The sequence below is a fragment of the Pyrus communis genome, chromosome 8, assembly GCF_041283825.1.
Source record: "Pyrus communis isolate YQ-2024b chromosome 8, ASM4128382v1, whole genome shotgun sequence".
NCBI classification, from domain to species: Eukaryota; Viridiplantae; Streptophyta; class Magnoliopsida; order Rosales; family Rosaceae; genus Pyrus; species Pyrus communis.
Window position 1 is genome coordinate 20,845,689 of NC_142572.1, and position 26,280 is coordinate 20,871,968.

A 26,280-nucleotide genomic window follows, 5' to 3' on the forward strand; every position below is an offset into this window, starting at 1 on the left:
CAAAAACAGAGCTAGGGTTTTAATACAAATTACCAAGTAATAATTGAACGCTTGTCGTTTATAAATAATAGGGTAACGAAGGCTTGATGATTTTTTTTTCCTTTTCTTTTTCACGTGATTACTTTTTTTTTTTTGGTAGACTTTCACATGATTACTTTTTACTTTTTTTTTTTGTTGTAAACTTTCACATGATTACTTTATTTATGCGGAGTGAGATGGAGCTGGCCTCCACAGAGTAATGACAGCACACCAACCACTCACTGCACTTTATTAATTGACTTGATTGACTTGGAATAGTCGTATAAGCTGGACAGGAGAGAGGCAACAAACCATTCTGCATTTCATCTTCATTGTTTTTCCACTTAGTGTCAACAGATTGCGGACGCTGAAAAAATGGCTGACGGAATCATTTCCATGCTACTGGATCGGCTGGTTTCAACAGTTTACGAGTACGTTGACGGAGAGGTGAAACTTGTTTTGAATGCCAAGGAAGATGTTGAAGAATTTGCTGGCAATCTCAGAGCTATTCAAGCCGTTCTCGAAGATGCAGAGCAAAGGCAATTCAAGGACGCCAGCGTGAGGATCTGGTTGGATCAGCTCAAAGACATATCCTTGCAGATGGTGGACGTGCTGGACAAGTGGAACACTGACATGCTGAGACAACAGGTTGAGAAGCAAGAACGAGAAGGTGAAAATGCTCCTGTTCCCGAGAAGAAGAAGAAGAAGGTAACTTTCTCTGTCTCCCCTAGCTGCTTTTGTTTTGGCAAAGCCAAAGAGGTGATTTTTCGCCGTGAGATTGCGAGTAAGATAAAAGATCTGAATGGTGAACTAAGTAGGATCGATGAGCAAAGAAAAAAGTATGGGTTTCAACACATAGAAAGAGGCATTCAAGAATTACCTCAACGGCAGAAGACTTCGTCTTTTGTCGTCGTGCCAGAGGTATTTGGTCGAGAAAAGGAAAAAGACAATCTGATAACAAAGTTGTTGAGTAATGGTAGAGAAGATCGGAGTGGGCTCCTTATCATCCCTGTTCTAGGGATGGGTGGAATGGGAAAAACAACTCTAGCCCAACTTGTTTATAATGATAAAAATGTAGAAGCCTATTTTGAGAAGAAAGTGTGGGTTTGTGTCTCAGATCCTTTTGATGAGTTTAAGATTGCCAAAGCTATAAGCGGTGAAAAAGCTCCAGGCTCGGATGAGTTGGATCATGTCTTGCAACGCATGTCAACATCCATCAAGGACAAAAGGTTTCTCCTTGTCCTAGATGATGTGTGGATCCACGATCGTAAAAAGTGGGAAAAAAACTGGGAAAAAAAGTGGGAAAACTTAAGGGCATCATTAATTCAAAGTGTTGCTCATGGTAGTAGAATATTGGTGACCACAAGACAACACGATGTTGTTGATGTGATGAGAGCAAGGGACAAGATCGATATGGAAAAGTTGAGTGAAGAATATTGTTTATCAATCTTCAATCACATGGCGTTTCATGATACAAAAGTAGAAGAGTCCAAGGCGTTTGAAGATATTAGTAGGAATATTGTGAAGAAATGCAAGGGCTTACCTCTCGCTGCAAAAGCTTTAGGTAGTCTCATGCACAATAAGAAAACACGGAGGGAATGGTTAGATGTCTTGGATAGTAAGATATGGGATAGAGAAGAGGTGGAGCAACAAGTTTTTCAACCACTTTTTCTAAGTTATTATGATTTGGCCCCAGCAGTCAAAAGTTGCCTTTTGTATTGTGCTTGTTTTCCTAAAGATCATGAGTTTCGGAGGGATGAGTTGATTAATCTTTGGATGGCACAAGATTATCTTAATTCAAAGGGGAATAAAGATGAGGGAGAAGTTGGTCAAAGAATTTTTGATAACTTAGTAGCACGGTCTTTTTTTCAAGATTTGAAGAAAGACAGTGTTAGTGGTAAAATTACAGGTTGCAAAATGCATGATATTGTTCATGACTTTGTGCAATCTCTCACCGAGGATGAATGTTTGATCACTGATGCGGATGTTCACAGTGGAATAGAGGGTTTGGGTGAAAAGGTTCGTCATTTGACCTTAACCTTTCGGTTGAAACGTGGTGAGTCACTGCCACTTCGACCTTCTAATGCATATGACAATTGCAAAAACCTACGTTCGCCCTCATGTTTTGGTTCATCCTCTGGTAAGATAGCCTCAAACTTTATTCTACAATTGAAATGTGTTAGGACATTAAGGTTGAGTAACTGTGGCATAAGTGAAGTCCCAAAGGAAATTGGTGAATTGATACATTTGAGGCATATTGATTTGTCACACAATCTTGGTTTGGAGATATTGCCGGACAGTATCTGTGAGTTGTACAATTTGTATACCTTGAGCCTTGTTTGGTGTGTTTCACTTGAAAAACTACCTGATAACATGGGAAAGTTGATTAGCTTAAAGCACCTGTATGTACGGCTCTGTAATAACCTGGAGTACTTGCCAAAAGGAATTCGAAGATTAAAAAAATTGAAAAGAATTGATGAGTGTGTTGTGGTTTGTGGTGAGGATGAAGACAGAGCAGCATTACAAGTGGGAGATCTGAGAGTCTTGAACCTTGAGGGCAGTCTCAGCATAAAATTGAAGGGGAATGTGAACGACGAGAAGGAGCTTGAGAAGGCAGAGTTGTGGGACCTGAAGCAATTCTTTCATCTTGAAATTAATTCTCAGGATGTCTTGTACAAGCAGACAAAGAGCACAATAGAAATACTAAATGCCTTACGACCGCACGAGAATCTGGAATCCTTACATATTTTTTATCATTCAGGCACCACCTGCCCCAATTGGATGATGTCTTTGCACAACTTAAGAATCATCCATCTATATGGATGGAGTGAATGCAAGTTTTTGCCTCCTCTTGGGAAATTGCCCTACCTTGAAGAGCTGACTCTGGGGCTTATGGACAAGGTGGAAAAGATTGGTGGTGAATTTTTGGGAATAGTTGACTCAGATGAAACGTCATTGACATCATCATCATCCACCTCATTTTTTCCAAAGTTGAAACAACTCTGTATTAACAGCATGCACGCATTGGAAGAGTGGGGAGTAGGCGTGGAAGGGTGGAACAAAGAGGATTCTGAAATTTCAATCATGCCATGCCTTTCCTTTTTACAAATTTATTTCTGTGGCAGCATAAAAACACTGCCAGACTTCCTCTGCAAAACACCACTGCAGGATCTTTTCATTCGTTGTTGTCCGAGTCTTTCTGAGCGCTGTAAACACGGCAGTGGAGAGGAGTGGCCCAAGATTTCTCACATCCCAAACATCGAAATCTAATAATACAGGTAATTGAGCTCTATCTATCTTATTTACACATGTATGTATGCTATCATCATATTTGTTTAATTTGTTTAATTTTCTTATTTTTCTTCTTCAAAAGATACGAGTAATGTGGATCAATTGGTGATTTGCGAGCTAGGCATACATATTAATCTTCTTTTAAAAGGTAATTGTCTTCCTTTATATATTTCAAGGATTATTTAACTTTAGCTGCTCATTTCTAATTTCTTTGCGGAACGACTGAGTGAAAGTAGTGATATCAATAAACCATCTAGGAAACATATCATGCGTTCATCTTACTGATTTATGAAGCACTTTTTAGTAACTGTTCATACGTACGTACCAAATTCGATATCAAATTTCCACGGCGCATAATTTTCTTATCTTAGTTGCTCAAGTTTTCGCAAAAAATAGTAAGACTTGAGCAAAGGTGAGCCAAATTAAAGAGCGTTAGTTGAGGTCACCTTCAGGATTCTCATGAGGTTTGTTGTTTGGCTTTAATATACATTATTTGGTTGTTTCTTAGGAAAATTTAATTTAGGACAATATCATAGAGATGTTGCTGAATAGGTAATTTACCTATCGTTTCAGGGATTCGGAAGAACCTAAAAGCGTGATGTCGACCATCAACATACCATTACTGAATCTTCCCCACAAATTTTGATCATCTTCACCTAAGCCATGAGAACTTTCTGGCACTGGAAAGTGATTCCTCAAAGCATTCCTCTGCTGACTCCTCATTGCTCGGACCTGCGCTTAATGATCCTTCATGGCCATATTTCAACAGGTCAAACACAATCATGTGAACAGGGAAGCTAACTGCATTTCGCATAGACGTAGTTTGGTTTGAGGAGCTTACATGATTGTAGATCTCCTTGTAAAGGATAGTCATACTATGTAATTGTGGCGTGTAGAGTTCTTTTCTCCTTCGGTTGGGTTGAAATCCCTGACAAAGTTTTTACTGAGGTCCCCTTTCAGTGGTGCACCCCATCCTCTCTTGTACGTATTCTCTCATAACGCTAATGAATATCGTTCTTCTTTCCAACAAAAGAAAAATGTTCCGAAATACATGAATTAACCACTATTAAGACGAAGTTCGGGGTGTAGTATAGTTGGGCGACCTGGAATAAATGGTTAGCTCTCTACCACCTCGGCCTTGTCTTAAGAAAAAGGCCAGTACTTGAGTTCCAAGCAAAGAAACTCAACAAATAGCTCACAACAACAGATGCATTTATAACAGTTTAAGTTGTCCGAACGCACTTTGAGCAATTCTGAAAGCACTTCAAAACAGGCTCACATCAAAACACACTCAGAGACATGCTTAATGTGATGGAATGAATAAGAATTTATTAATGAAGCTGCAAATTTGACAATTGTTGAAGCAAATGTCATCATCTAAACATTAAACATACATGTATTCACCACCTCGAATCGCATTCGCAGCTCCTTTTCTGTCTTCTTCGGCCTCATTCTCCCTCTCCTTCCAGTTCTCGTACACATGATCATCCGTCTGCAGCTCATGCCAGCATATCGGACAAGAATTGTGCTCATCCTGCCACAATCAAAACAACCCAAAACCCCCAGTCAATCAGCCACTTCAAATTCGAATTGAACACAACCAATGAGATACATTAGCAATACAGCAAATGTTGAAAAATTCGAATTACCAGCCATGGCTTTAGGCAAGGAGGATGAAAAGTGTGCTTGCAGAGCGACTCCTGCATTTTGTCATTGACAACCAAGTTTTCCTTACAAATGCAGCAATCTGCGTCCTCTCCGAGCTCCTTAAACACTTCCTCCGGGATCGTGATCACCGGAAGATTGGCCACCACCTGTTTGCTCGCAGGCGGGACCGTCGGAACCGCCATCGCGTCATCCAAAATCCCGAGGCAAAACGCTGTCGAGGTTGTCAATGAGCGACTGAAGCAGATTCACTGCGCCTTCCGAGTTCTCTTCGATTCCGGGACCCAACTCAGAAGACGACCCCGCCGCCATGGCCGCCGTCAATAGATTCCACTGCACCAGCCACTGCGGCTGCGGCGGCTCCCGATCCACCGTCAAATGCCCCTCAAACAAATATCCTAAAAAACCAAAAATTCAATTCCAATAAAAGAAAATATTTAAAGTTTTTGCAACTTTCCACGAAAATTCAAACAAATTTCCCAAATAATTACCCAAAAAAAAAAAAAAAAAAAATTCAAAATCAACAAAAAAAGAACAAAGGGTTTCTATAATTTTCTGAAAAGGGAGATATTTCATACCTTGATTCGGTGAAGACGACGGCTGCGGGGGATCGTTTTCCTGATGAACGACCTGTCTTGCCTCATCGATGCAAGCGAGCAAGTGGGCCTTCTCGGAAGCGTCTGAAACGATGGAATGGGCGAGCTGAAAGAAGGCGAGTCCGGCGGCCCAGAAACACGGGGAGGTGTACCGTGTCTTCAACACGGTGGCAACCCGTCAAACGACGCCGTAGTACAGTTTCCGCAGCGACGGAGAAGCGGAGGAGTAGTGGCCCCGGAGCAGCGAAGTAAGAGCGGCGACGGCGTCCCCGAACTTCTGCTTCTTGGAAACGTCCTTGTGGAGCTCCTCCAATCACTGCTCCAATTTCTTTTCGTCTTTGAATTTGACTTCCATTTTCAGATTCGGGTTAAATCGGTTTGTATCGTATCGGATTTTTTATTTTTCTGCGTTTTTCGGTTTCGGATTATTCTTATATTTCCGTGAGTTTGGCTTGGCGGGAGGTCACCGTTGGGAGACGGAGGTGGGAATCGGATCGTCTGCGCGCCGTCTCACATTCCAACTGTCTGTCCACGTCACCGCGTTCTCACGCCTTCTCGTTACTTCATAAACGACACCTTTATCAACGTCGTTTGATTTACATTTGTTCACTTGCATGAGTTGCCTGGTGGGTAAGTGGTAGGGTTGGGTTCATCTAATTCAATGTTTGACACTCAAAAATTTAATATGAAGCAAAAGATTACCAAAAAGTTAGGACATGCAGGAAGTTGTTTGTGCTTCAGTTTTTTTTCCTTTTTCTTTTATTATTTTTGCTTTTAGTGTTTTTTTTTTTTTTTTTCATGTTATTTTATTTGAGTTCGTTTGGTTTTCAATCATGTTAACATAAGATTCTTGTAGACCCATTAGAATATGTAGTTATTGTGCCCATGGGTTATAGAGAGCCTACTAAAAGATGAGAAGATCAAGTCATTGGGCTTGTAAGCTAGTCCAAGGAATCTATGTGAGAGAACACCACCACGAGAACAAAAGACGACCGCTCATAGCCATGGATTGTCTATCAACAAGGAGAGACGAGCGCAAAACTTAAATTATTGTTTATCAATCTTCAATCATATGGTGTTTGATGATATAAAAGTATATGAGTTTAAGCCGTTTGAAGATTTCAGTCAAGATATTGTGAAGAAATTGTGAAGAAATGCAAAGGTTTACCTCTCGCTGCAAAGGCTTTAGGTGATCTCATGTATAATAAGAAAGCAAGGAGGAAATGGCTAGATGTCTTGAACAGTAAAATATGGATCGAAAAGAGGTGGAGCAAGAAGTTTTTCAACCACTTTTTTTATGTTTGCTATCATCATATTTGTTTAATTTGCTTATTTTTCTTTTTTCAAAATTCAGATAATCTTCAAAGGACATGAACAATGACAATCAACTGGTGACTCGCAAGCTAGGCATATCTTTTAATCTTCTTTGAAAAGGTATTTTCTTTCCTTTATGTGTGTGTGTATATATATATATGTTGTGATATCTTTATCAAATGGGGTGTGCGATCCACATCACTTTTTACTTCTCACACACCTCTTGCTGATTTTTGTCATTTGATCTTCTTCAATTCATCTAATCCGACGATTGAAAATTAAAAGGATGTGTGAGAAGTAAAAAGGAGTGTGTGAATATCACACTCCTTATCAAATTATTAATGTTATATAAATATAAATATTAGATAATTAGGTGTACTTGATTAAGTGTGTATTCTACAATTGCTTTTTATGTGTCTTTGTTCAAAATACAATGATTTATTAGAAAATAAAGTCCAAGTGTTTTTCCAACCATCAAGCAACTTTTTATACAAAAACAAAAAAAGAAAAAGAAAAAAGAAAAAAAAAAGAAAGAAAAAAACCCATAAAGCAATTGTATATTGTGACTCAAATTCCTAGACAATCAAGAAATTCATGGATTGTTGAATATGAGAGAATTCAACATGCTTGAAACATGAGGCGTGATACTCCAATTATATAATAACATCTGATTTCGTATACTAAGTACATTGAAAAATTTGTTGTAGAATAGCGAGCAAAGTTACAATTCACTCTTGATGGCCATCCGCTGAAAGTCATCATTCAAATTTTGTTTGTTTGTACTATCTAATTTTTATTTACTATTCACCTAAATAATTGCATTTGCTTCATCTAAAGAGAGCAAGAAGAAGATAAGGTTGGTTCCTCTCTAGAATTTAGTGCTCCGAGTCTAAGGACAGGAAATCCGTGCCTTTGGTTTGTGTGAAAGAGAGAAATAAGAGTCCTTGATTTGTGAGGTGGGCTAGCGAAATGAGTTAATAGGGACCATCAGATTCAATTTTGAGTAGTCCAAATTGCCCGATTCTTGAGCTCTGGACAATTAGATACAAAGTGGATCTCTACCCTAGGTTAGTACTTCCTGCATATCAAAATCTAAGACTTAATAGGACGTGAGAGGTTTTAAGTTCGAATCTCGTGGATGGCGAATTCGATACCAAATTAGGCTGCCCGTTGTGTGGCTTAGTCGAACTCCCTCTCTCTTTAGTGTAAAAATATCTATGTACTAAAAAAAAAATTGTAAGACTTAATAGGCCTAGTCTCCTTTGATGTAGAAGTTTTGATTGAATATATTGGATTGGAACAAGTGAGACTACATTCATAATACCACAATCCAACTTGAAAAGATTTGATCTTATTAAAAAGGCACTTGAAGAGATCAAAATAGCAAAACTTGCCATTTACAAGAGGACTTGCATAAAGCTGATTTCCTATCTTGTGACCTTCTGATCTAATAAGTCAATGTTATATAAAAAAAATACAAACAACATCAAAACGTTATAATAGTAATAAATCCGATCCAGACAAGTTGCTCTCGCTTTTGGAGAGAAAGGGAAGAAACTACGTTGGGCCTTCGTTTACTTTCTTTACCATCTTCGATCCTACTGCATTTTGGGTTTTTTTTCCTTAGGACAAAATTGCCATCAAGCCCAAATACTTAGCGGGGCCCCATATTTTCTAAATTCCAAATCAGCCCCTCTAAACACTGTTAATCATACAGAATCAAAAGACGTCTAGAAACCGATGAAGACAAAACCGTAAATAATAACAACTCCAAGGGTACATCCCAACGCACATCTCGTACCAAACAATTAACAATGTAGTAGTACTACACACCAAACGGACCAAACTTTTCATTTTTCTAAATTTCTTACCCGTCTCTCGCGAGTCTTGTTCTCCAAAAATCCCCCAAAAATCCGCTGCTTCTACTTTCTCTCTCTAGAAATCGAAGAAGATGATGCACATGACCTTCTACTGGAGCCGGCAGGTAACGCTCCTCTTCGACTCGTGGAAAACCGACACGTGGACGAGCTACTCCCTCACGCTGCTCGCCTGCCTTCTCGTCACTGCCTTCTACCAGTACCTCGAGGACCTGCGCGTGCGCATCAAGCGCGCGGCCTCCTCATCTTCCCTGAAATTCTCGTCCGACGCGCCGATCCGGGCCCCGCTGCTCAGTGCCAAGCTCGGCGGCGCCGGAGGTAGGTTCTCGGCGGGGAGGCTGGCGGAGAGCGTGCTTTTCGGAGTCAACGCGGCGATCGGGTACATGATTATGCTGGCGATCATGTCGTTTAACGGCGGAGTGTTCGTGGCCATCGTTTTGGGGCTGGCGATTGGTTACCTGGCGTTTCGGAGTGGGGACGATGACGTGGTGGTGGATAATCCGTGTGCGTGTGCTTAGAGATTTTTGGGTGAATTTAGTAAATTTTTCGATACTATTCGAAAGGCTGCAATTCGCATTTGCCGATGTGCTATGAATTTAGTAAATTTCTATAAAAAAATCTTGTATTATTGTTGTTGATTGTAATTTATACGTTGCTTGATGCATTAGGAAGATATGAATCCAAAAGCAAAAACACGTTAGCTTTCAAAATGAGTTAATCACTTTTTAAAGAAATGTTTTTTTCGTTTTAAAAACATTTCAAGTGCTTTCTACACGAAATATCATATGTTTTTTCTAATTTTACTAAAGATTGATTTCAAAATATTTACACGAAAATATATTTTAAAACATTTTCAAACGAACTCTTTGATTTAAAAGTACCTTTTAAAAATTTTCAAGTATTAAAAACGTTTTTTCTGCAAATATTTTTATTAAAAAAGTAGTGTTATTCATACCATATTTTTATACTATATTATTATTATTTAATTAATTAATTTTTTTTAATTGTTAGTTTATTAAATAATGATCTAAATTTAAAATTTTGATTAATTTAAATGATGTGGCTGTCATCAAATACAATATAAGATAATACAAAAATATAATATAAAAACATGGTATGAAACTATGAATAACAATACTCTTAATAAAAACTTTAAAAAACACTCAAGTATTTTTTTATAAGTGCTTTAATAAAAAAATAAGTCTAAAATTAAAATCACTTCCAAACGATTCTCATGATACCCGAAACATACAATGTACTATGTTTCTTTATCGTCCCCATCCTCCGCAGAATAATCTTTTCGCCTCTTCCAATTGTAGGCAGCTTCGAAGAGCTTGCAGTTCGTGTTAAGAGCTTCTTCTGGAACAAGATGATCAATGTATTCTTCAAACCCAGCAGAAACACCATCTTCAATAACTATTGGCCTCTTCCTCTTCAATCTCCGCGGCAGCTTCGCTTGCACCAACGTAACATCACCGAAATCCCCAAACTCCTTCTCCATGTTCAGCCATTGTTCTAGCAGCATACTTCTTTGTTCCTTAAGTTCCGGTGCTGAAGTCCTAAAATAGTCCGACGCTCTCTCGAAAACCCTTCTGGCGCGCTGAATGCATTGTTCCTTTTGCTCAATAACATCTTCTGAGCGCATTCCGTCTCCTCCCACCATAGCCGATGCCTCGAATGCTGCGTAACTGATCCAGACTTTAACGTGTCGGGTCCGTTCTAATAGTCGCCCGTACAGATTTCTAGCTCTCTCAAACTCTCTCTCTGCTAGTTCAAAGTCAATGTATGACTTCCACAGCAATTCGGGCTTGTCGAGTTGTTTTTGGCCGATGGCAAGTTCATAAACCGATCTGGCTCGTTCTGTGTCGCAAATTCTTTTCTCAAACTCTGCATACCTGATCCACGCGTAGCAATTTTCCGGCGACCAATGCAGATACTTTTCATACAGTTTGCGACAGCGATCAGCATTACATAGTTGCCACTCAATCTCAATGTACTTCTTAAATATCTTGCCTTTAGCTGCCTTGCCAATTGCAGTACCAAGTATCTTACGTGCAGACTCGAGTTTCAGTTGTCGGATCTCAAACTCGGCTGCGAGAATCCACATTTTTGCAAATGTAAACTTCTTATGAGGAATCAGTTCAAGGCACATTCTATAGACAGCACGTGCACGGTCCTCATCGCAAGCATCAATCTCCTCATACAATGCATAGTTGATCCATAGATAAATGTAGCACTGCCAATACCGCTTTTCTTGAGCCGGTGGTACATTGGCAATCGCTCGATCATAAACTCGTCTAATCTTCTCCTTGTTCCCTGCATTTTCTTCTAGCCTTATATAACCAAACCAGGCATCATAATCCAAAGGATCCTTCCTAACCTCCTGCTCGTACTTGAACCTTGCCTTGTTCACAACTGCATCCTCGATCCCTTGTCTGTCCCCATAACGCTCCTCAAATTCCTCGAACATCCTATACAAAGCAGCAGCCATTCCTTTTGGTATACGATCGCGCCCTAACTTATAAATACTCCTTGCACGCTCGATTTCTTTGCACCCTTCTTCAAATTCAGCAAAAGCCAGAAACAACTGTTCGGCCTCCTTATCGTTGTCTAGCATATCCACCGCCGTCTGATACACATCCCTTACCCTTGCAAGGTCACCATTCTTCATCTCAAACTTGGCATACCGAATCCAAGCGTCAGCTTTTGGATGACATTGAACAAACCGCTCAAAAATCGCTCTCGCGTGGTCTACTTCATTATACCGAAGCTCAAACTCGATGAATCCGATCCAGCCTTGCTGGTCCGGCATCCAATCCATCCACCTCCGAAATATTTCCCGAGCCCGAGCCACATTCCCTATCATCTCCTCCATGTGAATATATTTGTACCAGAGTTGATCCACCCTCGGCAAGAGTTGCACAGCACGCTCCCACACATTCCTCGCATGGTTGATCATCTTATTCTTCATCTCCATCGCGGCATACTCGACCCAGACGGTGTGGTTTCGATAATCTACCTCAAGCTGCCGCTCCCAAACAGAGCGTGCACGGTCCAATTCCTTCTGGGACTCCTCCCACCGAGCATACTTGATCCAGACGCGGGCATTCTGCTTTTGGCGCCGGACTTGGTCCTCGAATCCCTTGCGCATTCGGAGGCGAAAATCAGCAAGCTCGGTAGCGTCATTTATTTGCTGTTCGGGAGGACGGATTTCCCCCTCCTGACCCTCACGCGCCTCGCGGAGGAGTTGCTCTGCGGTGATTTGGACAGGGGCTGGGGCTTTGTTCTTAACCCTTTTCGCCCGCAGCAGCTTGTCATCGGTGTCCTTGTAGCCATTGTTGTCCTTCGCCATTATTCTCTAGAAACTAAAAGGGTGGAAAAATTTACCTTAAGCTTGGGAGAAGAAATTCTCAGGCGAAAGGAAAGAATGAGAGGTGTGATTTCTGATTAGGGTTACGAAAATCACAATTTATAGGAGACTGAAAATCCCAAATCAAATAGGAAATCGAGAATCCCAATTCAAATAGGAAACTGAGTCAGCGATATAATTGGACTCGGAATTGCACCGACTCACTGACTGACGAGTTACTCCTCCCCAAAGCGACTCGCTCGTCTCGACGCCCCTGCGTCGAGGACCTGCGCCGGCGCCTCAAGGTCTGGAGTCTGCTCCTTGGAACGAAGCTATAACTTCTACGGGAAGATGAAATTCGCCACAGGGTTAAAAATGTAATTTAGTCTTAAAAACGCGACGGCTCGGCTCGGCTCGGCATCTATATCTGGTTGCTTCTATTTCTTCTTCCTTCGTCTTTCGTTTATTTCTTGTGAGAAGTTCAGTGATCGAGGAAAAGGGAGATGGCTTGCTTGCACGACCACAGCTGCGAAGATCATGATTGTTCGTCCGGTTGGACTCTCTATGAGCATATCGACCTCCCCAAAGTCCAAATTCTCTGCCTTTCTCCTTTGCTCGCTCTTAATTTTACTATTCCTGCGTTTTTTTTTAACTGTATGAGCTATCAAACTGCTGCTCTATATGTGTGATTTTTGGGTGTGTTTGCAATCTGCTTACTATTTTATATTTTTTGGGTTCATCTGAAAGTACCCAGATGGAAATTTTTAGTTGAAAGATCAGTGACTCGGATTAACCCGTTGAGCTGAAATTCTTTCTCTTACTAGTGTTTTGAGTAAGCATTGCGTTTGTTGTGTATAGATTTCATGATTGTAGTGGAAAATTATGAAATGGGGGTTTGTTGGGCTTTCCGATTTCTGTATGGGTGGCTTTGTGACGAGTATTTGGTGATTTCTGATGAGGGTTTGTTGATACTTTGGAATACTCTCACACTTAATTGTTCTGTAAATGGCGTGTTTCGTTGGTGCTTGTGTTTGCTGGTTGACATCATGCCACTTTCAGCGGAATTCTGTTTGGATTATAATCATCAGTATGCACCATGGTCCCTCCTTGAAAGGATTTCAAATTGTGTTGTTGTAGGTTACTGCTTTGAATGAGGCAGTTCCTGGAAGCGTCAAGTCGGTTTTCAAAGCTTGGGAGCAAAGACTGAATTCTAGTGGGGTAAGGGATATGATTGTTTTATCTTCTTTTTCTGAAGGTGTTTTGAACACTTTCCTGTGAGCGAAACAATGGAGCGATTCACGAACATTATTTGTAGATGTCATTGTTAATGTATTAATCCCAACTTCATAAGTTTTTATAAATGAAATCTGAGATTGATAAGTCATGACAATATTGTACCACAAGTTTAGGAAGTTACTGATTGAGATTCAGTTCAGGTTTACCATATATTTTGGTGGTAATTTATGTTTGAATTTATAGGCGTAAGAAGGCTCATTGAATCCTACTTTCTGCTACAGGGACACTTGGAGAGCAATGAGGGTGATCCTGAGTTACTTGTTTACATTCCGTGAGTGTCCCATTTTCTGTTGTTTTATATGTTGTCTTTTAAACATGAGTTATTGACTGCATGAACATGAAATGGATGGGGACAGGTAGATCCAGTGGTTCAGTAGTTTTACCCATCTTTCCGTTCAATTTCAATGGTAGCATGTGCCTGATTCTCCATAATCTGGTCTGTATGAGTTTGAGTAAGGGACTTAACCTCAGTAGCATCTTCAGGTTCTTCCAAAACATGAAACTTAATATGTGCATCATTTTATAATTATCCTCTTGTCGTGCACTCATGGCTCCCTTTTGTGTTTCTTGAATGATTTGTCATTTCTGTGAAATCCGTAGGAGATACAAGTCATGATCTTGAGGATGTATTTCTATTTTAACTTGTCATTGCTTGTTTCTGCAGAGATTTTATTAGAACCTAGTATTCGCTGATGTTGTTACATACATCTAACTGAGTTATATTTTCCTCATTTATATTTTTATAGATTTACATCAGATGTAAAGATCAAGAGCATATCAGTTGTTGGTGGTGTTGACGGAACAAGTCCTTCCAAGATGAGGGCGTAAGTTTGACCGTTTATATCTTCTACCTAAGGCAAGGCCTTCTTATATTGGTGTAGTTAGAATGATGAGGATTTAAGTGATAATTCGTTTTACTCAAATAAACTCATTGGTAATTTTTTTTGTCCTAATGTACTGCATAAAGTTCATATTTTCTTGTCTCATCCATTTCATGTTTATGTAGTCAGTGCCTATGATTTGGAATTAACTTGGAATATGCAGGGAATTTTTGCGTTCTTTTCATTATATAGTAGTGATCGTGAGCGTAGCCCTGTATGAGTTTTCTCAGAAAATATCTATTGAAACAGCCTTTGATGGATGTCCAATATTCACTTCATCTCGTTTCATATATTTGGAAAAACTAAAATTAGAACTGCATTGCTTGAATTAGGTTCATCAACAAAGAAGGCATTGACTTTTCAGATGCTCAAGGAATGCAAGCTGTTCAGGTATTGCATTCGTACTAGCTTGTTGGAAAGCTAATTGATAAGTTCAACTTTTCAGCTTTGAAACATGTGTTCTTGTTGTTTTAAGGAGTGGGATCTGGTCGAAAATTTCCAAGGAACGTTGGAGTACCAGACAAGGTATTTATTTATAGCCTCCTGTACTACAAAGATCATGTTTTGTAATGTTTGAGAACATGATACCTGTAAAAATTGAGGGGAAATCTTATTCCTTTTCAAACTGACAGCACCGAAGGTAATCTGTTTAAACCATCAACTATCCTTCTGATACTACTTATGTCCACTTAATCAGATATTCCAAATTTCAAAACGTGGCCAGCATCACATTGCATTTTCCCGATTGTTTTGGTGGTGATACAACTAAGATAGAGTACATTGGCTTTAAAGGCGAAGCTACAAAGGTAATTTCATTCCATACGAGCAGATTTTGTTGTGCTACTTCGGCAAATAATACATTTTTCTTGTCTACGATGAACAGTTGAAGAGGGATGTTGTCGCAACAATTGTTTACGAACTCAGGCCAAATCCTTCCGATCACAAGTAAGTCTTCGTTATCCTTGTGGAATCGTAAAATGTTGATGACTCCTTTATTTAGACATAGCAGGCGTCATTAAATCTCGCTTCATGAACATTGCATTTTCTTTGGCATGGCGCTTTATCAGTACAACTCCAACCCTAGAATTTCATGTCCTGTCAAGTGAACTGATGCATGTATATGTTTCGTTTTTTGTCGATTGTTCTTGTCTGTAGGACAAAGGCTGAAGGTGGGGGTCTCTCACATATTGAATGAACAAGTCAAACGCTAGCTGCGATCTGCGGTGTTTCTTAAGGATTAAATACTCTCTGTAGTTTGTATGTTGATACCTTAAAAACAAGGAAGTACTGAATTGTTGTCACAATTCTTTTATTTGTGGCATCTTTATGGTTGGGAAATGTTACTCGAAAGAAACCAGATGGAGGTTCTGTTAAGGCTTATGCTATCATATGCTTCAGTTTTAAGTCACACCTTATTTGGAGTTAAGTGTGCACATTTTTTACTTCCGACTCTTTCCTTTTAATTTTCTTAAATCTTTCGAGCTAAGCCACACAATGCTCTATCATTATAATTTGATTTCGAACTTGTCATTGCGAAATTAAACCGAAGAAATCTCAGTTACAACATACCAGTAAAGATAATTATCATTGACAAATTAACCCATAATTAGTTTTAGAACACAATCTTGGGAGCTACAGCTTAATTTAATAACAAATAGTTCAATAAAACCCCAAAATTGCACTAGTAGTAGTTACTCGAATTTTCACTATCGTCGTAGTTTTTTTGTTACCTTTCATCTTTGTAGTTTTGCTTTGTTTTCACTTTAGTTCAATCCGTAAAATTAGTTTTCCATCTATTTTGTAAACAACTTCTTATTTGAAATTATTTTCCTTCAATAGTCTAAGACGACTTAATAGTATCGAACAATAAAAAATAATGAAAAAATTTGAAAATTTTGAGTTTTAACAATAAAGACAAAATAAAGGGTAAAGTGAATAGTATTAGGATTAACTTTTTAGTGTAAAAGATATGATTTTTCGTTAAAATGAACAGTACCGAAAACTTTTTGTTAAAATTCCCTAAAAAATATTTAAAATTTCAGTACTCGATAAGCCAAACTACCGAAGACAAACCATTTGAAAAACAAGTTGGAATTTCTTCGTTTAACTGAACAAGGACAAAAATGCAACCAAACAACTACAAGGATGAAAATGAAAATTCGAGCAAACTAGACCGGCAATTAGTGCAATTTACATAGTCCTAGTTTTATACTTTGGTCCCGCTCTCTCTGACAAAGCTCGTTTCTAGTCCTAGGGTTTAGTCTCAGGGCTTCCCTGCAAACGCATCGAGCTAGGGTTTTTTGCGACTCACTCTCTCTCACCGTTTCTTCGCAACCTAAGGGTTAGCTCTTCTCAGCTCCAATTTTTTTCTCAGAGCATCTACCTTTACTAGTATATATCTGCTTCCGTCACTTCGATTGCATTCGTTCCCAAAATCCCCGATTGCTTTGAACGAGTTGTCGAATTCTCAAAAATTGATGCATTGTTAAAGAAATTGAGCTCTTTGATAATCGAAACCCTAAACATCTCAGTATTTTCTGTTTGGTTGCTGGGAAAGTTGAGGAACAGATTTCCCAGAAAGGAGGTTTCAAATTCCTTCGTTTTTCTGTTTTGATTGCTTTCTGGGTTTTCCAGTTGTTGAGTCATCTGATTTTTGAAACTTTACATATCATGTTTTCTTTTTAGATTTCTGTTTTTTGTTTCAATTCTCAGCAATATGATATGGATGTGATGCAGGTTTGGGAATTGGGACCTGAAAAGATGGGAAAAAAGAGTAAATCAAAAGCTCCCAGAGAGGTGAAAGATGATACACTTGTAGAAGAGGAAAAGCTGCCATGTTCGGTGAAAAAGCCTACTTCTGAGGTTGATGAAACATCTGCCAAAAAGAGGAAGAAACCCGAAACTGAGAAGGGCGAGAAGTCTCCATCTTCCGCGAAGAAGCCTGCTTCTGAGATTGATGATATATTTGCAGCGAAAAAGAAGAAAACCGGGACTGGAAAGGCTACAAAACCAAAAGAAAACTCGACTGAAAAACCGCACAAGCTCAAGACGAAGAAGAAGGATAAAGGGATTAGAGATGGCGGATTTGGGGACCTGTCTTCTCAGCCGAAAAAGAGAACACAGGATGGTCTTGCTGTTTATACAGAAGATGAGTTGGGAATTAACAATGCAGATGCTGGAAACACCCCGCTTTGTCCGTTTGATTGTTCTTGTTGCTTTTGAGATGCCTGCAAAATCCTAGAGATTTTCTAGTCTTAAAGATTTGCCTTTTCAATTCGAGCATGGCTGAGTGTAGTTTTCGGCATTTGTTTTAATGTATACCAAAACCTGGTTAAATGAATCGCGATCGTGTTCTGTTAGCCTCATCTTATAAATTTGTATCCGTCTATAACGAGTTCTTCGGTTTTAGTGCCAATGAAATGAAAGAGGATGTTTTGCTGCAGCTGCACTTCCCTATTGTCTGCAGCAGACTCAAGTCTCTGATGTTTTTTTTTGCTTGAATTTCACTCACAGAGATCTTCTAGAATAACGGTGTAGCAGGATACCGAGTGTCGAGTCGATTGGCACCATACACCTGGACTAACCGGCCACTCATATCCCGCAACTATTCTGCATTGGAAATTTCGTGGATTCTATCTAGTGACTCGGCTGACTTGAAATGTTTGCAATTGATTCGGCATTAAAATGCGAAAATTTTAAAATGTTTGGTTTATACTATGCACCAATAAGTAGAGTGTTGATTGTTGAATCCTAATAGAATGCTAAGGATTTTTAGAACAATCAAGGTTACTAGCGTATACTAAGGTTCTAAAAGACGCTATACTTAAAAAAGATACATGATTGTATTGAGTCGTGACCGAGGCATGTGCCTAGACGGGTCTAGGCAGGCACCTAGGCGGACTCCTTAGCCGGTCTAAACGTCATTTCTTAATTTTAAAATGCCTAGGGATTAATCGGGACAGTGACTAGCTGCCTAACGCCGCCTAGGCGCTAGGCGGGAATTTTGAGAACAATGGTGTATACTTACTGGTACATACTAGAAAACCCCTTTGTTCAAATGATTCGAAATTTCAAGCGTCAAACTGAACATATATGACAATAGCTACTTGCTCAGAATGTGCAAAATTGACACTCAATTTTGATTTCATTCATTATTTTAAAATACAAGAAAGTTGTAGCACAAAAAACAAACATGCAGCAAATCCTTCAAATATTCACCACTCAAATCCGCAACCTGCAACGACACAAAAACAGCTGCGTAAGGGCACTGAAATAGAAGTTGCAAACAGATGAATGAAGAAGGCATCAAATCCAGTCACTTAAATCTCCGGATTTAAACATTATCAGTGTTCCCGTCCCATTGCACCAGAGTCCGCATCCCCCATCCTGTATACTAGTTTGAATTATCGATTTCGTATACTAGAGTAGTTTAGAATGTAGCCAAAAATTATAGCATGAAAGCAGAGAGCATTTGAAGCTATCTTCTACTGGCAATTTCACATCGGCTCCAAGCGGCAGTCAATGCACCATCAAACCGGTTCTTGCTGTTGACTCGTATGGACAGAGCTTCCCAACACATTCACTATATCCTCGTTCAATCTTATTATTCACTTACAGGATTTCTAATCGTATCATATTTTTACATTAAAAAATCAATCTTAATACTATTCATTTTACCCTTACTTTGTCTTTATAGTTAAAACTCAAAATTTTCAAACATTTTTCATTAATTTTTTTTTTTGGGTAAATTAATCCTTCGAGGACCAACAAATTAATCTACCATTCCATATATTTCAAATACTCGGGACGTGATTCAGTTTTAAGGGTAAACATTTTTATCGACTAATTCCATCGTTAAAATCAGTAACCTGTAGTTTGGCAACCTGATTATTATCCTAGGTGAATTAGAATTCTTAAATTATGTTTACGATGTGACATCCACACACTATTATTTACACATTCTACTAATTTTCGATAGTCGGATCAGATAAATTGAAGAAAATCAAATAATAAAAATCAACTGATGTGTAGATAGCACATCCCCTATTTTTTTTAGTAAATGAATCAATCAATGACTGACACAATAAAATTTCATTAAATTTGACGGTAAAAAATTAATTACCCAATTTCAAATAATTCAGTATATTAAATTTCCCAAGAAAATTATTTAATTTCAAATAATATATTAAGAAAGTCAAAACAACAATTATTCATTAAAATATAGCGATTAATCAAATTAGAGGTCTATCTTTCAGCTACATTGCATCAAATGCAACACCAAAAGCTAAAATCTTCTGAATCTTCACAATGTTTTTACTAACAAAGAATCAAGATTTAGATTTAAAACACAAAACCCAACAAATTATTCATAAAATTTGAAGATTTAGCTAGGGGTGGGTTCAAAAAACCGAAAACCGAAAAAAACCGACAACCGAACCGAACCGAGACCGAAAAAAACCGAACCGAAAAAAAAACCGAACCGAAATTGTCAAACCGAACCGAACCGAATCTGACCAGTTCGGTTTCGGTTTTTGAGGCTTGGAAACCGAACCGAACCGAACCGAACCGATATATATATATATAATTTTTTTGAATATTTATAAATAGTTTAGTCATACAATCATAACAAAACAGAACCTGTTGCCAAGTTGGTTTCAGTGAAATTTTACAAGCTGGTGGCATGGGTTCGAACCCTCATGCCTCCAGGATTTGTGAGATTATTTTTAATTTTTTAATCTTTTTAACAAAACCCTTAACTGTAGCCCTAACCCTTCTCCTCCTTATTTTTCATTCCGCCTGGCCTCTTCTCTCTAGACTCTCGTTCCCTCCCTTCCCTTCCCTGCCTTCAGTTCTTCTTCTTCAGTTCAGAGTTCGTTCGCAGTCTCGCGCAGTCCCTTCCCTCACCGTGAAAACGTGGAGGTTCTGAAACTCCCGACTCGCCGCGGCACTGAGGTAGTGGCCATCTACATTCGCCACCCTTTGGCCACTTCCACTCTGCTCTACTCCCACGGCAACGCCGCCGATCTGGGCCAGATGTACGAGCTCTTCATCGAATTGAGCATCCACCTGCGCGTTAATCTCATGGGGTACTCTGTTTCTTTCTCCTCCTCTCTCTCTCTCTTCAAAGTTTCCCACTTTTTGCTACTGTCACTTTTGGAATCTTGGGTTTTTTCAGATTTTGAGCTTTGTGTTCTTTGTTCTCAATTACTTGCTAGTGTTGGCATCTGGGTTTTTCTAAATTTAGAGCCTTTGTTAGTTTTTGTTGCTGGAGTACTATCCCTGGCATCTGGGTTTTATTAGTCCACTGATCAGCTGCAACTTTTTTGGTATTTTTGAACGTTTTCTTGTATTAATTTATTGGATTTTACTAGAAAGTGGATATTTAGTAGATATTGGAGTAGTCCTATTGGATAACTAGTATAATCCTTCAAGTTTTGATTCAAGATATAGAAGAAATGCGATGTGGGAGTTGTGCTGTGATATACCTTCTTTTAATTTGAGGAAAGCCAAATCAGTTATGATGTTGATGTTCGGTCCTTTGATTTACCTTTTCTGCCATACCATATGATGTATAATCGTCATACCATATGATGCATTACCATTGTCATTGCGTAAGTTTCATCTGGTGCCATAGGGTCACAGGGTTAACTTAGTTGTTTGGTTCATGTCTGTGAGAAATTGTGTCATCCTCGTTGTTTAGAAATAATTTATTGGTTATGTGTTATCCTTCATTGTAATCAATAATATTCTCAATGTTACATATCTGTAATGTTTTGCAGGTACGACTATTCGGGGTATGGGCAATCAACTGGAAAGGTCTGTTGGATATTTGAACAGTTTTTGTATTAACTAGTTGTTTGAGCACAGTGCATCATGTAAGTCCCATATTTTCATTGTTCCAGGCAAGTGAGCAGAATACATATGCAGATATTGAAGCTGCATATAAGTGTCTTGAAGAAAGCTATGGTACCAAGCAGGAAGATATCATTCTCTATGGCCAATCTTTTTAACAAAACCCTTAACTGTAACCCTAACCCTCCTCCTCCTTATTTTTCATTCCTTTTATGTCAAATGTAGATGTGTAAAATTGATTTCATACTTGTAGGTTTTCATGTGGATGACTTTGAAGAAGTGGCTTTGAATGTGAACTTTCATATTTCCATTTTTTTTTTTAATAATTTTGGAGGGAGAAAAAAAAAAAAAAAAAAAAAAAAACCGAAACCGAACCGAAAAAAACCGAACCGAAAAAAAAACCGAACCGAAAAAAACCGAAATAAAATTGAACCGAACCGAACCGAACCGAAATTTCGGTTCGGTTTCGGTTTTGAGAAAAAACCGAACCGATTAGAACCGAACCCAGCCCTAGATTTAGCTGCTTTAAATTTGAAGGAAAGCGTGGAAAAAATACATCTTTCCTCCAATCGTGATAGTAGCTATTTCTAGGCACCATGCAAAAGGTCGCTTGTTATTGGATTTAGCAACAAACACCCGTGTCTGACTGGAGTGCCCTCATTTATTCATTCACAAATTTTAATATTTTTCATAAATCCAACCTAATTTTTTAATTTTTTAATTAAAAAAAAAAAGCAGAAAAGAAGAAAGATTTAGAAAAATGTACAGTGGATATTGTGTCATGAAACAAATTGGGATTTCGGTTTCATGGATCTTCACCCACTACGAACTTCTACTATCGGCTCCAAGCGGCAGTCGGGTCGCCACCAATCGGGCGCCTGCTGTTGACTCGAATATGGAGCCCCGATCACATCATAACCCACAAACAAAAACCCAGATACTAAAACGGTATAAATATTAAATCAAATAAAAAATGAAATTTAATTACCCAAATTGCAGGGAGCTTTGAGTTTCAGATAGAACTCGTGGAAGTAGGCAGAGATTGTAGTAGAATGGCATGAGAGAATAAGGAAACTACTAATTTATAGCTGTTGAGGCCACCTAACCCTAACTGTACGGAGTAAGCCCACTTCAAAAGCCCGCGAGATTTTCGTCCAATTGGGCCGAGCCCATTTAATTTGGTTCATTGTCTAACACAAGCATTCACAAACCACCCTCGATCCATCCTCAAGCCCAACCGTTACGGCACATGTTATCACGTGACTATCGACTCCACCTCGAAAAAAATGGGAAGACATCCGGTCCGGATCTCTCCCATCAAAGGTCCGGATCAAGTAATTAGGACCGTTAAAATTTGATCTAACAGTTACAATTATTATAATTTTAGAGGGATCTCCTTGTTGCCGTTAGATCAAATTTCAACGGTCCGGATCACTTGATCTTGGGCCTTTGGTAAATAAAGGTAGTCAGAGTAGGATTCTCTTAGCTCCTATCTCCTTTCTCGCCTTTCCTGAAATATTACTTTTTATCTTCTTCTATCTATTAATAAATGAATATAAAATATTAATGTGACTCAACCGTAATTTTTCAAATAAAAAAGAGGGAAGGAGATGAAAATTAGGATGAGAGATAATTCTACCCTATGACAACCACCTTTTTGGTTGGACTTGTACGCGTGGACGTTGCACTCTTCGGACACGTAATCTCAACGGAAATTAGAAATCTCAGAGGAGAGAGAGTGTGTTAGGTAGTGGAGTTGGTTAGAGTCGGGCGACTTCGTTAAAAGGAAGCGCTGAAGACGTTACGCTTCTTCAACGATTCGACAAAAGTTTTGGGTTTCTTTTTTTTTTCCGCCGTCGACCGCCATGGACGCCGCCACATGCTCCCGCGTTCTTCCCCAAATCAATCTCTCCCATTCAGATCGTAGATTATCCGCGTAAGCGCTCGAAATCATAATTTTTTTTCTGGTTTGTTTTGCAATGTGGATCAGTAAATGGCTCTTTTATTTAATTAGATTCGTGTTTAGAGTTAATCGCGCGAGAAAATCCTAGTAATATCTTGAGCGAGAGCTCTATATTGTATGGCTATCCCGTTTCCATTGTATTGAAAGTTCGCATTTTCCCTGCAACCAAACAGAAATCGAATTATGTTTGGGTTTTGGTTTATTGGCTTGACTAAGCTGAGATTTTGGCTATATGTGTAAATTGCATTTTCCCAGCAACCAAACAGAAATGTTTGCATTTTTACGACAACCAAACAGAAAAGTTTGCATTTTTACAACAACCAAACAGAAAGTTAGCATTTTAACGAAAGCCAACAGGAAAACTGAATTATGGCAATCGAATTATGTTTGAGTTTTGGTTTATTGGTTTCAGACTTTCATTTAAGCTAGCTAAGATGAGATTTTGACTAACCGTCTAAATGTAATTTTAGTGGTAGGTCGGGATCTGCCTCTTGCCGTTCATCCGAGGGATTGAAAATTTCGAAACAGCTCACAGTTTCATGCTCTGTAGCGAGTGATAAAGGAAATGACATGTTTGGATTATCACATTATTCTAAGAAAAACCCTGTTGGAGAAGTATTATGTCCGGCGGGTGTATGCACTTATGGTGGGACTGCTGTAGAGTCTCATTCCCATGCTGGGGAAGAGAAGGTTGGAGTGCTGCTTCTGAATCTTGGAGGACCCGAGACGCTTAATGATGTTCAGCCGTTTTTGTTCAATCTTTTTGCCGACCCGGTATGTTCATCTGCTCTTGGTGCCTTGCCTTATTGGTGTCAGCATGAGTTGTTCACTTAATGCACTCATTACTAACATATTCACGTGTTGTGTGAGACAGGATATCATTCGCCTCCCAAGGTTGTTTCGGTTTCTCCAGCAACCATTGGCGAAATTAATTTCTGTGCTTCGAGCCCCAAAAAGCAAAGAAGGTTATGCTGCTATAGGAGGTGGTTCACCATTGCGTAAAATTACAGATGAGCAGGTAGAGCAATATACATAACATGCCTGTTGAAATGTCTTCTTTTGTTTTTATTTGTATAATCTTGTCCTGTTTCCTTACCCAAAAAAAAATTGATTATGTTCTACAAGAATGTATCATTTGAGAATATTTGGTGGTTTGTTAGGTACGTTTTGTTATATTTACTCATACTTAGGTGGCTTGTTACAGGCAAATGAACTCAAAAAGACTCTGGAATCGAAGGACTTGCCTGTTAATGTATATGTGGGAATGCGTTATTGGTACCCATTTACTGAGGAAGCAGTTCAGCAAGTGAGTCTTAAATTTCAGTAACCTAGTAATATTTTTATATTTGCCGTTGGTTCCAGGCAATGTAAAGGATATGGGACAATAGATTGTAACCTAAAAGTCTCCAATGTTTATATCGGTTAGTCATTGAATTTGTAGTTACTCATCATGGGGCATCTTCTAATTGAATGGACCAAATGACTATCAGTTTTCCACATTATCTATGACAGATTAAGAAGGACAGAATAACCAGGCTTGTTGTCCTGCCTCTATACCCTCAGTTCTCTATCTCTACAACTGGATCAAGCGTTTCTGTGCTCCAGGATATTTTCAGGTGATAGTTCGCTGTCAGTTTATGAAACTACTTATGTTTGTTTACAATGGTCAATTTTCTGAATGTGAGTGCCCATCTTGCAGGAAAGACTTGTACCTATCAAGGATGCCTGTTTCTATTATAAACTCGTGGTATCAACGTGAAGGCTATCTTAAGTCAATGGCCAACTTGATTTCCAAAGAGCTAGAAAGTTTTTCTGAGCCTGCAGAGGTGCGCTTGATGCTTCTATTGAATATATGCTTTAAATTCATCAGAAATGGCTCTTTTGATGAAATTAAATTTCACTCTCTTTGGTTTATAGATTTTGTTATTGAACGTATGCTTTCATTGTACGGTTATTCCATGAAATTCACAGCTCAGGTAAGCGTTGCTAATTTTGTATGAAATTCAGGTCATGATATTCTTCAGTGCCCACGGAGTACCGCTGAGTTATGTGGAGGATGCCGGAGATCCTTACAAAGATCAAATGGAGGAGTGCATCTTCTTAATAATGAAAGAGCTGACATCTAGAGGAATTAACAATGAACATACCCTTGCTTACCAGGTGGGTTGTAAAACTCTTTTTTCTGAGTACTACATTTTACTTTTCTACCTTTTTCGGTTCTCAGAACTACCATCAGTTGTTGTCTATCACGTATGGCTACAACTTTATGTTGTTTTCTGATTTTCTTTCCCTTATTTTGGGGTCGGGTGGTGATCAGAGTCGAGTTGGTCCTGTGCAATGGCTAAAGCCCTACACTGATGAAGTTCTTGTTGAGCTTGGCCAGAAAGGCGTGAAAAGTCTCCTAGCTGTTCCAGTCAGGTACCTAACTTTGTTTCTGGCCCCGGGAATTATTTGGTTATTTCTCTCTCGAAGTATAGTAAGTTAATTTGACATCTATTTATTTTTTTTTATCCAGCTTTGTGAGTGAGCACATAGAGACTCTTGAAGAAATTGATATGGAGTACAGGGAATTGGCCCACGAATCTGGCATTGAGAATTGGGGCCGAGTCCCTGCCCTTGGTTGTACTCCTTCGTTTATAACAGACCTGGCAGATGCAGTAATAGAAGCCTTACCACTTGCAACAGCCATGTCAACCCCACAAACTACCTCAGAAGTAGTCGATCATGACCCCCTGAGATACGTTATCAAGATATTCTTTGGTTCCTTTTTGGCATTTGTTTTGTTCTTCTCCCCGAAAATGATCATGGCGTTCAGGAACCACCTGATTTAAGGAAGGTATTAAGCTTTCACTTACACAGAAAGTAGATTAAGAGTCAGAACACTACGAAGAATCCCCCATTCGCTTCCAATTGATCCTCGACTCTATACGGAACAAGCTTTGCAGTTTCCAAGAGATAAGTTTTGCATTTAGCCCATTCTTCCGAAATGTAATTTTTTTGATAATGTTTTGATGAACATGCTTTGATTCGTGAGGCATATCTTAGATTCTACTTTGTACGTTTTGGATGTTATGATTTGTACGTAAAGCTGGTTTACGATAACTGTTTTGAGTATAATCATCTGCTTCTGGTTTCTTAAGTCCATCTCCAGTCGGACTGACAGTTTCCCTTCGATTTC

At 39.0% G+C, this 26,280-nt stretch overlaps 7 protein-coding genes, 2 long non-coding RNA genes and 2 pseudogenes across 12 annotated transcripts; 6 read left to right on the forward strand and 5 right to left on the reverse strand.

Moving 5' to 3' along the window:
- Positions 1-232: 232 nt before the first annotated feature.
- Positions 233-4,347, forward strand: LOC137717345 (putative disease resistance protein RGA1). Of its 2 annotated transcripts, XR_015965491.1 has the most exons (3): positions 261-3,296; positions 3,392-3,457; positions 3,883-4,347. XR_015965491.1 is itself a non-coding variant. In XM_088698855.1 (2 exons), exon 1 carries the CDS (start codon positions 394-396, stop codon positions 3,286-3,288), a length of 2,895 nt encoding a protein of 964 aa, XP_088554981.1. In that variant the 5' UTR covers positions 233-393; the 3' UTR covers positions 3,289-3,296; positions 3,883-4,347. The 2 variants fall into 2 exon arrangements, 1 of the variants encoding a protein (XP_088554981.1); XM_088698855.1 differs by lacking the exon at positions 3,392-3,457 and having other exon boundaries at positions 233-3,296.
- LOC148695321 (uncharacterized) lies at positions 2,641-4,503 on the reverse strand. Its single transcript, XR_015965492.1, has 2 exons — positions 4,151-4,503; positions 2,641-4,056 (listed from the first exon to the last, which is right to left on the reverse strand). It is a non-coding gene; the product is annotated as an uncharacterized LOC148695321 (long non-coding RNA).
- A 113-nt stretch (positions 4,504-4,616) lies between these two features.
- Positions 4,617-6,077, reverse strand: LOC137717346 (E3 ubiquitin-protein ligase AIP2-like). Its single transcript, XM_088698856.1, has 3 exons — positions 5,553-6,077; positions 4,959-5,372; positions 4,617-4,843 (listed from the first exon to the last, which is right to left on the reverse strand). Exons 2-3 carry the CDS (start codon positions 5,157-5,159, stop codon positions 4,694-4,696), a joined length of 351 nt encoding a protein of 116 aa, XP_088554982.1. The 5' UTR covers positions 5,160-5,372; positions 5,553-6,077; the 3' UTR covers positions 4,617-4,693.
- LOC148695322 (E3 ubiquitin-protein ligase AIP2 pseudogene) lies at positions 5,164-6,186 on the reverse strand (annotated as a pseudogene).
- A 1,964-nt stretch (positions 6,187-8,150) lies between these two features.
- Positions 8,151-9,389, forward strand: LOC148695323 (copper transporter 5.1-like). Its single transcript, XM_088698221.1, has one exon. It carries the CDS (start codon positions 8,836-8,838, stop codon positions 9,277-9,279), a length of 444 nt encoding a protein of 147 aa, XP_088554347.1. The 5' UTR covers positions 8,151-8,835; the 3' UTR covers positions 9,280-9,389.
- A 489-nt stretch (positions 9,390-9,878) lies between these two features.
- LOC148695324 (uncharacterized) lies at positions 9,879-12,345 on the reverse strand (annotated as a pseudogene). The gene has a single exon (XR_015965493.1). The product of XR_015965493.1 is annotated as an uncharacterized LOC148695324 (transcript).
- An 87-nt stretch (positions 12,346-12,432) lies between these two features.
- Positions 12,433-15,695, forward strand: LOC137717377 (uncharacterized). Its single transcript, XM_068456736.2, has 9 exons — positions 12,433-12,697; positions 13,248-13,328; positions 13,628-13,677; positions 14,153-14,230; positions 14,620-14,677; positions 14,763-14,812; positions 14,985-15,093; positions 15,171-15,232; positions 15,443-15,695. Exons 1-9 carry the CDS (start codon positions 12,614-12,616, stop codon positions 15,480-15,482), a joined length of 612 nt encoding a protein of 203 aa, XP_068312837.2. The 5' UTR covers positions 12,433-12,613; the 3' UTR covers positions 15,483-15,695.
- A 778-nt stretch (positions 15,696-16,473) lies between these two features.
- On the forward strand, positions 16,474-17,646 carry LOC137717375 (uncharacterized). Of its 2 annotated transcripts, none has more exons than XM_068456733.2 (2): positions 16,474-16,628; positions 17,024-17,646. In XM_068456733.2, exon 2 carries the CDS (start codon positions 17,048-17,050, stop codon positions 17,507-17,509), a length of 462 nt encoding a protein of 153 aa, XP_068312834.2. In that variant the 5' UTR covers positions 16,474-16,628; positions 17,024-17,047; the 3' UTR covers positions 17,510-17,646. The 2 variants fall into 2 exon arrangements, with proteins under 2 accessions (XP_068312834.2, XP_068312835.2); XM_068456734.2 differs by having other exon boundaries at positions 16,526-16,871.
- LOC148695325 (uncharacterized) lies at positions 17,623-21,449 on the forward strand. The gene is made up of 4 exons (XM_088698356.1): positions 17,623-17,745; positions 20,102-20,373; positions 21,067-21,103; positions 21,190-21,449. Exons 1-4 carry the CDS (start codon positions 17,623-17,625, stop codon positions 21,295-21,297), a joined length of 540 nt encoding a protein of 179 aa, XP_088554482.1. The 3' UTR covers positions 21,298-21,449.
- Positions 21,450-21,866: 417 nt separating this feature from the next.
- Positions 21,867-22,185, reverse strand: LOC148695326 (uncharacterized). The gene is made up of 2 exons (XR_015965494.1): positions 22,128-22,185; positions 21,867-22,020 (listed from the first exon to the last, which is right to left on the reverse strand). It is a non-coding gene; the product is annotated as an uncharacterized LOC148695326 (long non-coding RNA).
- Positions 22,186-22,836: 651 nt separating this feature from the next.
- On the forward strand, positions 22,837-26,241 carry LOC137718305 (ferrochelatase-2, chloroplastic). Its single transcript, XM_068457828.2, has 9 exons — positions 22,837-23,075; positions 23,573-23,876; positions 23,977-24,120; positions 24,307-24,408; positions 24,615-24,718; positions 24,802-24,928; positions 25,110-25,262; positions 25,420-25,520; positions 25,618-26,241. The coding sequence occupies exons 1-9, from the start codon at positions 23,005-23,007 to the stop codon at positions 25,931-25,933; spliced, it is 1,422 nt and encodes a 473-aa protein (XP_068313929.2). The 5' UTR covers positions 22,837-23,004; the 3' UTR covers positions 25,934-26,241.
- Positions 26,242-26,280: the final 39 nt, after the last annotated feature.